The sequence below is a fragment of the Octodon degus genome, unplaced genomic scaffold (assembly GCF_000260255.1).
Source record: "Octodon degus isolate 3935 unplaced genomic scaffold, OctDeg1.0 scaffold00008, whole genome shotgun sequence".
Lineage (NCBI taxonomy): Eukaryota > Metazoa > Chordata > Mammalia > Rodentia > Octodontidae > Octodon > Octodon degus.
The window spans coordinates 26,241,597-26,253,067 of NW_004524584.1; the positions used below are offsets into that span (position 1 = coordinate 26,241,597).

The following is an 11,471-nucleotide window of genomic DNA, read 5'->3' on the forward strand; positions in this document are numbered from 1 at the left end:
CACTTAAACAACTGAGCTAATGGGAAGGACCCTTCTTCTTTCTTCTTTCAGTATAAAGACACTAATTTTTTTTTTTTTTTTGATGACTGAAAGAACAAATGAATGGATATAACAAAAGTAAGTTAATAACTACAGATTCATGGAGATACTTGGGACATTGAACTAATCCTGCTGCCAAGCAATGCCAGGTAGAGACAAAGGAGTGAGCTTTGCTGGAAAAAGGCAGAAGAAAAAAATTCTTCAGCTTAACACAAGAAATTTTTTGTTTTCATTTTTGTGAATCACGGTTTTAATCCTCTGGCTCAGTGCGTTGGAGGCCAGCAGTGCCTGTTAACTGGAGGTGGCCGCCAATGGTGGAATTTTCTACCCATGGTAATCCTTTCTTGAAACCCTCAGGAGGTAAGGATTGCTTTTGGAAGCTTTTTAAAATTTTTGCTATTGTTTTAAACAATGTCTAAATCAAGAGTGGAAGAATAGTCGAGCCATAGCCATTGCTGTTCTCTACCAGTAAACACGAAATCTGCACCTAAGTGGTGGCTTTGCAATCCGAGTGCTCCTGCTCCTCCTTACCTTTGTAGGAAATGACCGGGTGCTCAGCTCTCTGGCACTGGGCATCCTGAGCCTCCAACCAGGCGAGTCTCCACAGCCCCAGGCTTGAGAAGAGCCACGCGAGGACGCAGGCTCCCTTCATGGCGGGCAAGGGGTCTCGGGCTCCAGGCACTTGTCTTCTACAAAGTGGGTCTGCCCCTCATGTGGGAAAAGTGCCTAAAACACAAGCAAGAACAAGCTGGTGAATATGAGCTCAGGTTTTCTGTGAGGTGGTATTTGGAAGAGCCTAGCACTGAGTTCAACACTGTAATTTGTGGAGCTGAGAGACCTTCATGAACACAAACAATCTATTTTTCCTAGATGATGCTCCTCCTTACCTTTGTAGGAAATGAGTGGGTGCTCTATTCTCTGGCACAGGGCATCCAGTGCCTCCAGCTGGGCGAGTCTTCACAGCCCTTAATCTCTCTAATTTTAATCTCTCTAATTTTATAAGATAACCCAAGTTTAAACTCTACTGAGTCACCCTGATCACTTGTAAGTAAAGCCAGTAAAGAGAACTCAGTGGTTTCCCATGAAAGTTTATCATAATACCTTGTGCAAACATATGACCTTAGGACTATCGGCCCATCCCTTTTCACATTCAAAATACCTTATACGATAAAGCCACTGCCATTGTCTTACCACAAACCTTCTGAGTATTACACCATCTCACTCATAAACTACCCATAATTGGTACAAGTGTCAGCGTGCAAAACTTCTGGCTAGAGAGTAAACGAATCAAATAGACTCTAGATTCAACAGCAGCTCGGTGAAATGAAAGTATAAGTTGCAAATACTGGAACTCTTTAATGATTATGAACAATTTAAAAGATTAACAAGCCTTAAAGTAAGATACGCTTGTAAAAATAACCAGAATCCAGCCTCTTAGAAACCCACAAAAAGAAGCAGAAGTGCATTGGGAGTTCAGGGAAAGTCGCGCTGCCCTTTAGATGGATCAAGAAAGGCCCTGGGAGGAATTTGTGTTTGAGTTTAATACTGAAGGATAAAGAGGAGATTTGTGGAAGGTCATTCCATGCCAAGAAAAGAGGGTGAAAGGCACACTGGAGCATGTAACATGTTTGGGGATGTTGGATTACATTCATGGAGATGGCAGCAACCACACAGAGGACCAGACAAAGAGCTAAGGGAATAGCCTGTGTTACCACTGGGAAAACAAATTATATTCGAATGTTAGGTCTTTATTTCCAGGAAAGAAGCTATTGCATGTCAGTCAGCTTTGATGGAACAAAAGACCTGACACCACAACTTGCAGGAGGAGGGCTGTGCTTTGGCTCAAGCTCCAGAGGGCGTAGTCCATGGGTAGATAGCGCCCAGGCAGCAGCTGCTGCACCGTTCATGGAGGTCGGAGAGCACAGTACAAGAAAAATGCCTGAGAGGAACGGGGTCTGGGACCTGATGCAGTGTCCAAGGTCATACTCCAGGGCTCCCTCAAACACACCCAGAGATGGGATTTGCTAATCCACTGCCTCGAAGGCCAACCGAGTTGACAAACAAGACTTAAGCATCACAGTACATTAACCTCAGGAGACATATCCGTAAAGTCCACTCTCACAACACTGTGTACGAAAAGGCAGAGAGAGGCTGACAAGGTATTTTGAAACTACTATAATTGTCTGGAAAAGAAATAAATGAAGCTATGATTTTATGTGTTGCCAGTCAGAATAAAAGTAAAGTTAAGAGAAAATAGTAAACAGAAGAGGGAAAGGCAAGTTTGGCAAATGGTCACAGATGAAAGATGGCCGCAGATGCTGGCTTTGCTCCAGAGATGCAGGTCAAAGTTCTGTCCCTTGAATTGAGGTCAGATCTATGGGAGCCTTGCTCAGGAACTAATACCACAGGACTGCTGGGGAGGCTTGTCCCCAAGATCAGACTCAACGAGACTGGCAATCTCTACTTCCTATCTCTAAAAACACATTCTCTGGGTGACTGTGACTTCAGGTCAGAAGTCTAACACCTCGCTACTGTCATGTTAGAGATCACAATTAGATGTCATGGCTCATGGGTCCTTCTGGGCCCAGTTACCCAGTGATCCCTGCCAAAGCTCCAAATACAGGATGAAAGCTGAAGTCCACAGCCAAAGCGTCACACGAGTGAGCTCTGCCCAAATTCCAGGTGCAAAAAAATGTAAAATAGAATGATTGTTGTTCTAATCTGCTAAATGTCCAAATCATAAAGCAAACAGGCGCAGATGGTCTCCAAACTGGTAACAGAAGTGACTCTGCAGACCAGAATCTCACCCATTAAATGTGGTCAACAAAAGAAGGGTCTGGTTCTGATAAGAGTATCATCATTTAGTTGTATACACATTGGGCTTCAGCTACTGAATGAGTATTTAGGGACATGCAGGAAACTTAAAAACCCAGGTTGGGTGCTCAGAAAAATCCAATTAGATAACACAGAAAGTTCAGCATGGTTGAAATCTTAGCTTTGCTTGGTGTTTTCTAAAGGGAAGCATCAAGGAAATAAAGTTTAAAAAAGCTGTTTGTTAATATGTACTAATCAAAAGAAGCCACAAAAAGAAGGGAAAGCAGAACAGGGAGGAGCACAAGGACAGAATCTTCTCAGCATCAAGCTGCTTCATTCATGCTTCCAGGGTGCAGAGAGAAGTGACACATTTATTTATTTATCTCTTTATTTATTTTGGTGGTACCAGGGATCAAACTCAGGACCTTGAGCTTGCCAGGCAAGCATTTATGCCACTGAGCTATCTCCCCAGCCCCTGAAGTAACACATTTAGCAGAGGTCAGTTTTCCTGCATCTTCATAGCAGTGAATCATGAGCACAGGGGTCCCTGGCTGTAGCCAGGCCATGCCAGTGGTCGGCGGGGAAGGGAGATCCGCAGCAGTAACAGAAGAGGGGACCCGTACAGCAAGGAACCAAGACAGGAGGAGGTGCAGAGGTGCAGGACACTCCTCCCCTTAATGCTCAGTGGAAAATGAAAAAAAACAAGTTATGAAATCAGAAAACATTAAAAGAAAAAATTAAGATGATCTTAGGATAGGTGAAACAGATTGGTATAATTTTAATATCTACCCCAAACTCATTTACATTTCATTTTCAGTGGAATGACATCAAGAGCAAGGCTTCAACAGATGCCGGATTAAAGTTTTCTAAAGGATACGAAAATTATACAAATTTTACAGATTTGAGAGGGTTAGGATGTGGCTCAGAGGCAGCACATGTGCTTAGTATGCACAAGGTCCTCCTGGGTTCAATTCAAATACCAAAACTTAGTAAATAAATGTAAGGAAAAAATAGTGAATTTCATAGAAGTTGACCCAATATCAAAAACTAACTAGACATGCTGATTCAACTGTGTTTAGAGTCTCTCATGCACTCAATACTTATTGAGTGCCAACTGCGTACCCATCTTTCCATATGCATGTGTGAATTATGGGTATTAAGTTCAGTACGGGGGCTGGGAATTTGGTTCAGCCGTAGAACATTTGCCTAGCAAGCTGGAAGACCTGGGTTCAGCTCATGGAACCAAAACCAAAACTAAACCTTCCCTAGAAGTGTAATATAAGATTCCCCAGAGCTATGGTTGCCAGAGCAAGCAGGCTTTGAGGCCTTTCAGAACGGGACAGAGTCCAGAATGCTCTGATATTCAAACTGCGCAGAAAAGCAAATGAACAGCCTGCACACCAAGATAAGGCAGGAGATTGGGCTGTGTAGAAGCAAGAAATGCTAAGTGTCATAGAAGGTGTGCAGCAGACAAGAGAGAGGGACCCCAGAGACCCACCTGTCCCACAGTCAGCCTGGTGGTCCCCAGGCACAGGGCACTGGAAGGGGCGATGGATGGGCAGGTGCCAACTCTCCTGGGTTACAAGACTAAAAGTAGGATTTTCACAATTAGGAAATGTGTCACAGCCTTCAGAGTTGGAGGCCACCCTGTGGCTCAGATCCAGAGGTAAAGGTGTGAGGGGCGTGTACCTCCTACTCCCCCTGACCTGAAACTTCAAACACGGAATTTTGTCAAGTGATGTGTATTTAAATAGATTAGTTTTAGAGAAGTGTATTTCTTTGAAGACTACAAAGATCTGGGACACCACATCGGCCCTCTTGGAAAAGATCCAGGTAGAGTTTTCATAGCCCCATCTCAAAGGCAACCAGCAATGATAGAGATAAATCAGGAAGAAGATGAAAGTAACAACAAGCCCTCAATGTAGGTGAGCTCTGTAGGAGGCAGCTGCCCATGCTTAGAGCAGTAGCAATAACACACGGGTCCTCACCAAGCCAGACAGGTATACACTGACCTACAACCACCTCCAGGATTGAGCCCCAGTTAATGAGCCGCAAAGAGCAAATTTTCTCTTGTACATAGTTGATCAGTGTCCCAAACCCAAGCCAACCCCAAAAACCACTCTGCTAACTATAATGCTAATCAGCTTTCTATTACTGTGACAAACCATAGGAGAAAAGTCAACAGAAAAGCAAGTGATATAGGGTGCCTCAGCCCATCCTCACTACATCCTATTGCTTTGGGACTGCAGAGAAATTGCACATCACATCTGGAAGTGGCTGGCAGAGGGGGCTTGTTCTCCGCCTGTGGCCAGGAAGGAAAGACACAGACAAGAAGGGGCCCAGCCCCCCAATAGCCTCCAAGGGCAAACCCACAGGGACATGGCATCCTTCTACTGACCCCATCTCCTACAGGTCCCAAGAATGCCATCGCCTGGGGCTAGGCTTTTCAAACATGGGACTTAGGGAACCCTGAAGATGCAAATGACAATGATGAAGCAAGGAACACACACACACACACACACACACACGCAAGTTGAGCCTTCCTTCCTTCGTGATGAGCCAGTCCCTTCTATCCCAGCCCTAACATCTTAGCCTCAGGAATGAAAGGCAGACAAAGACACCGCAGTGCCTGAAATATCCTTGCCTTGGAATTCAGAAAGGGATGATTAGAGAAGCCGGCAGTGCTGCGTCAAGTGAAAGAGCCGCTGAAATGGGCAATAGCGACCAGGTGGAGTTGCACGTTTGCTGTGTTAAACTTAGGGGATCACATTTAACAAGAACAGGTGAATTTTAGAGGGTTGTAATTTTCCAACTAAGATGTGTCACCTTTTTTCTTAAACATAAAGGCACTATAAACTGCCCTTGTGGCGGGGTAGCAGGGGAGGGCGTCTGCAGTGTTCAGGGAGAGGCCTGGGCTTCTCTGCGCATCCCTCCCCGGAAGGCCACTGCTCCGCTTGCTCCTCCCTGCCCTCTGCAGGTGTGTGGTCCACGGAATGACAGAGCTCTCCCCTCTCAGTGGAGCAGGGGCCGAGCTAACACCAGTGCTTGTGCACCCAGCTCAGAAGCGCTGCTCCTCCAGCACAGCCGCTCAGCGTTGAGGACTGTCCTGCACCTTCAGCAACATCGCTGGCCTTGACAAAGGTGATGCCAGTTGCACTACTGATTTTGACTTCTATTTTTAAAAAATATTTATTTATTTGGTACAGGATCCCACTGCACAGCTTAGACTTGTAGTGATCCTTCTGTCTCAGCGCCCTCAGTACTTCAATTACAGGCCTGTGCCACCACACCTGGTTTTGGGCTGCCTCAGCATTCCAGGAATGCCAGGGCTGGCACGGCAGGGGTAGTGGGGATCGAACCTGGGTCCTTGCACTTGCCAGGCAGGTGCTTAGACCGCTGAGCTCTCTTTCTAGCTAAAAATGGTACTTTCTTTTTTTTTTCAGTTCTGTGGATCAAAGTCAGGATCTTGCACTTGCTAGGCAGGCGCTTACTCCACTGAGCTATATTCCCAGCTCTTGGTTTCTATTTTTTTGTTTTGGCAACCAAAAATATCTCCAGGCACTTCAAAATTCTCTTTTGTTGAGAATTCCTAGTTTCCATAAAATTAAACTATCATCACCTTGAAAGGTTACTCAAACTATACTTACAGAAAGCACCCAACTGAATGCATATTGAGCCATTTCAGCAAAAAGGAAAGCCATGTTAACTATACTTATTTATTCCATGTGATAAATTCATTATGAAGGAATTTCCAATGGCTCAATTTCAATAAAACTTTTGTAGTGTCATCCTACCAACTCTGGAACATTAAATCTATATTAGACAAATCAATATAAATGATTTTGCTGATATGAAGGTTTCTTATGGAGGACTAGTTCAGACTGCACAATCTAAGGAGTCCTGCAGCAGCTAAGCCCCTGAAGCTCTCTTCTGAGTTTCCTGGCGTGGGAAGACCACTGTATGAGCTGGATCTAAATAAGCACAACTGTGTATATAAGTGTTTATGCAATAAATAACATTTCCCCTGCACACCCACCCTGCAACTGACAAGGCTTTGGGGGCAGAAAATAACTGTTCCTTTTAGAAAAATAAAAATGCCGTCAGATGGAAAAGAAGTGGAAGGAATGAAATCATACGCAAGGAGAGCAGCGTCTAACTAGTTATTAGTAAGAACAGATCCCACCCAAGCAGAATGAACTTTTCAGGGAGCGGCTGGGCGGCTCGTGAGCTACACTGTGAAGCTCAATGTAAGTGGATGTCTCGGTTCAGTCAGAGACACAAGGCCTCCGCGCTCTGTGCACTGTCAGGCAGGGGCCGCAACGCGTGGGTGAGAGGGCAAGGATGGTAGGGGAGTGAGCCCACCAGGAAGGTGGCTTTCTGCGGACACAGGAAACCACACCCCGTGCTGTGAGAAGCAGAAGACTCGTTGGTACTGCAGGGCTGGGGCCAGTGTGCAAGCTGATGGCTGCACCCAGGGCCTTCTGAACTACTTTCTTTTTACATCAGAAACACAAAGGGCCAGCATTTGTGGAAGGAGGTGCTCCATGTATCCCTTTCAATCCTTCTGTCTCTTGGCTTTGTCTAAGTGATCAGAGGAACTGCTCACTGAGACTCGGAGTTCAACTCAAGCTGCAGAAGCAACAAGAATCACTCCACCATCCACGCAAACTTCCCCAGGCCCGCTCCCTGCTGCCCAGAGTGACCAGCTACACGGCCAGCAGCACAACTGTGAGGACATGAGGGCAGACTGCCCTGTTAAAAATAAAAGTCCACAATTTCTCCCCTACTTTCCCAAGAGCATACTGTCGCCTTTCATCACTTGGCGGCTCTGACTCCTCCCCACTGGGCACAATGCAAAGCCAGGGCTCCGCCTGAGTCCTCAGAAGAAGCCTGCACTCTCCTCCCCTCACTTGCTGGTGCCGCGGGGCTCCACCTGGCCGGGCCATCCAGGAAGCATGCTCATGCTGTGTGCAGCAGCAGCCCCGGATGGCAGCCCCTGAATGCCAGGCCGCAGCACCTGCCGCCTTACTCTTCCTCCGCAGAGGTCCTCAGTTCCGACCTCTCACGCTGCAAGCAACTGTGTTGAACATGCAGCACCAGTGCCAACTGTCCCCGCTCTAACATGCAGAACGGGCCGTGAGTGACTCAGACATCACAAAGCCAGCATCCAGCTTAGCATTCATTTGCATCCAGCCTATGAGTACCACCCACTGTGAGCTGGCTAAGCCCTCTGGTACACAGGAGAGGAGGAAAAAGCAATGACTCTAGAATTTGGCGAGAGCAAGGGAGGTCAGAATCATTAGCTCTGCTCCTCGCTTTGAAGCAGAGAAAGTTAAGGTTTAGGTAGATTCCATTGCACGAAGAAGATCAAGTGTGAGCACGCGGCAGGCCCCGCTCCCGTCTGGCTCTTTGTATGGTGTATTTTGGCCTTCTGCTCAGACCCTTAAAACCATACATGTGACCACAGGTGGCAGGGCTTAAGGAACACCCAGGAACTCTGCCATGCCTCCCATAGCGAATTCGAGGGGAAGAGCCTCAGGAGCAGGAGGGAGTGGCATCTCTGGAGTTTATTTATCAAGCTGACTCTAAAAAGGTACAACTCTCCAAGACAGGGAGGGGACCAGGCCAAGGGGGCATTAGTTTCAGGGCTTCATAGCTGTCCTCCAAATAAAAATCAGTCTTTGCATAAATACAAACAGAAGTAGCACAAAGTCTTTGAAGAAGGAGAAATTCTCTGTCTATGGCAGGCATTGACAAAAGTTACGATTTTTGATGGGGTTTGCATTAAGAGTTCAAAGATAATATGCCACCCAGGAGAACCAAAGCCCACCAGGTACTGCATCAGTCTGTGCTCCTCCCACTGGTGTCAGATATTCCAGTACTGTGCAGGAAATAGGATTAAATGAAAAAAAAAAAAATCAACAACATAATAAACCTAAATTCATGTCGAGGTGCTTAAGCAAATAGAGTCTTTTAATCTTTTTCAAAACCAATACATAAACATTTTATTCTTGGGGAAATATAGTAAAATTAAAGTGTTCCTATTATATTGAATCTATGAGGGGAATCCGATGTTAGCCAAACACACTGCATCCTCAATTGTTATGCACATTGTTTAAACAATAGTTCCTTTTGGTATCAAATTAAGCAGGTACCTTAGCTGTCAAGTTTTCGCCAAAGTAAGTTTATAATAAATCATCAGGCCACACATCTTAGAGCCATGCTAATGAAAATGTTGATCACCTGTAAGCAGAGAAAGGGTGGGTTGGCACCTTCAAGGAGCCAAGTCAGTGGGCTCTGATACTGACAGATTCCCAACGTAGGTGAACTAAGACAAGAAAAAAATTTATGACTACATAAAATGACCTCATGTTATAAAATGGAAAAAAGCAAGCATTAAAGTATTTTATACATTCCGATAATGGTTCAGCTCCAGTGACCTTAATTTATAGGTCTCTTCCAAGGGAACTGTTACTACACTTTACCCTCTTCCTCTTGTTTAGTCCCCGACTACCTGAAGTAAAGGTAAAAACGAATGAAGTCTATTATACAAAATTATTATTTACACAGAGACAATATTAATTTTATCTGTCTGCAGGTTTTTTCCATAATTTTATTGATAAACAAATAGCAATGAGACAGTTTCAAATCAAATTGGTAGGACAGTTTCAATAATTAATACATTGCATACATTCTTCCTAGTGGTTAATTGCTGTACAAGATGCGGACATGATATCCTATCTACAAACACCATTAGAACAAATCGCTCTATTCATTAAGAGAATGCAACTATATATCTATCCTAACCACATTGAACACACAGATACAAAATGGACAGTCATCTGTATCCCCTTTTATTGTTACGTTCTGTTATTTGAATATTGTAGGTGTGTAAACTCAGCAAAATATTCTAAAAGAGACCAGTAGCCCATCATAGTATTGGGTCTTCTGCCTGACTGGCAATATCAGAAATTGTTGACCTGAGTCCCCCACAGCTCAACATAACAGCGTGGCTTTACTTCCCATATTTCGTCTTCATACTTTTCTACTGGATGGTTAAGAACAAGGTAAAGCAGGACTTATGCAACAAGAGTTGTAGCTTTTGGGTCTGAGAAGGTCAGTGAAATCCCCTCAGGATTTATCCTGAGATCCTGTACCTCAGATTGTAGATCCTTTGTCAGTGTCAGCCATGTAGATGAGTCATGGCCATTGCTTGGCCAATGTGCTCTCTGTGAAAGCGTGAGAGAATGTTCTCTCCATGTGACTCTCCTTAGGCACACTCTACATCATCGATCACTTTCCTCTTTGGCCCCATAATCTCCTTGATCAGAAAATTTGGGACACTGCCGAGTTACATGACGTTACAGTACAAGTTCTCATATGTCCTGAGTCTTAATTGACCTTGGAAGGCTAGTGCCAAAATGTTGGCTTTCCTTGCAGCCCTCCTTTTTGTCTAATTTTGGTCTGCAAACTTGGGTTGTTAACCATCCAGAAGACAAGCTTATTGTTATTACCATACAACTTAGGCTGTTAAGCTTAACCTCACTATCTATCTGCATGTCAAACATTTAGGCATAATATGAAACAGGTATATTTCATCAAGTATTGATATGTTGAACTTTAAGTCCCTACAGAATATGATTTTTGGACTCGTGTAAACATAAGAAGTATATAATTCTTTATGCCTATTTTTAAAATATATTCTAAGTTTTAAATGTTTTTTATCATATTCTGTCTGCAGGTTTTAAAAGTAAGTGGAAGTTCATTCCCTCGACTTCTACGTTAGCTAAGCCAACAAGAGCACTTTCTAAGGAACAAGGAGAGACCTTGAGGCAGCACTGCTTCATGGGCTGTTGCTGAAGGATGGATGTGGAAATGCTTTTTGCAAGGCAGGAACCATATAGACACAATAAAATACTCAAGCCCTAAATGACACAAGGAAAATTACTAGTCACAGCCGCCATTTGTCTCAGTTAAAATGGCCAATAGTAGAAGCACTAGTTTCGCTTTTGATAACTGCAAGCCAGAACGTCTCTGCCAATACACAAGAGCATGCCCCCACACTGGCCATTGCTCTATGCTTGCTTCCTGCTAGCCAAAGCCAGTAAGACTGTGGGAGCGAACACCTCCACCAGCCACTGGCTTCTCTCCTGACTACTCCCACTAATCCCTTTTAGCCGGGTTCCCATACCACCCTAATCCTCTTGTGTTCCTACCAAGTCCAGAACTCTCACTTCCCAGCCTTCCTTTTAAATGGTGTACTCCAGGGCTGGGGAGATAGCTCAGTGGTCTAAGTTCTGTGTGGCAAGCACAAAGACCCAAGTTCAACCCCCAGTGGCACATGCCTATGCCACCCCAGAACCCCGTGCGTGCTGGCCCAGTCCCGAAACCAGGCATTGTGGAGTATGCCTGTAATCACAGTGCTGGGGAGACTGAAACAGGAGGATCACTATAAGTCACAACTGTGTACTAGGGGGCTGGGGAGATAGCTCAGTAGAATAAGTGCTAGTACCGAGAAAAAAACAAAGAAAAAAAAGAAAGAAAAAAAAAAGAAAAAGAAAAAGAACTATGTAGTGAGACCCTATACCCAATAAACAAATAAATAGAAAAAAAAAAAA

The 11,471-nt window shown here is 44.6% G+C and overlaps 1 protein-coding gene across 3 annotated transcripts in view; it reads right to left on the reverse strand.

Annotated features, from left to right (window-relative positions):
* Sema5a (semaphorin 5A) overlaps window positions 1-11,471 on the reverse strand; it is a 530,837-nt gene that overhangs the window by 321,499 nt on the left and 197,867 nt on the right. For 2 of the 3 annotated variants that reach the window (XM_023706626.1, XM_023706624.1), the window contains one exon: window positions 571-765. In XM_023706626.1, the coding sequence (XP_023562394.1) occupies window positions 571-691 (121 nt within the window). In that variant the 5' untranslated portion in view covers window positions 692-765. Of the gene's footprint in view, window positions 1-570; window positions 772-11,471 lie in introns of those variants that run through there. The other variant, XM_004625196.2, reaches the window with a different exon arrangement.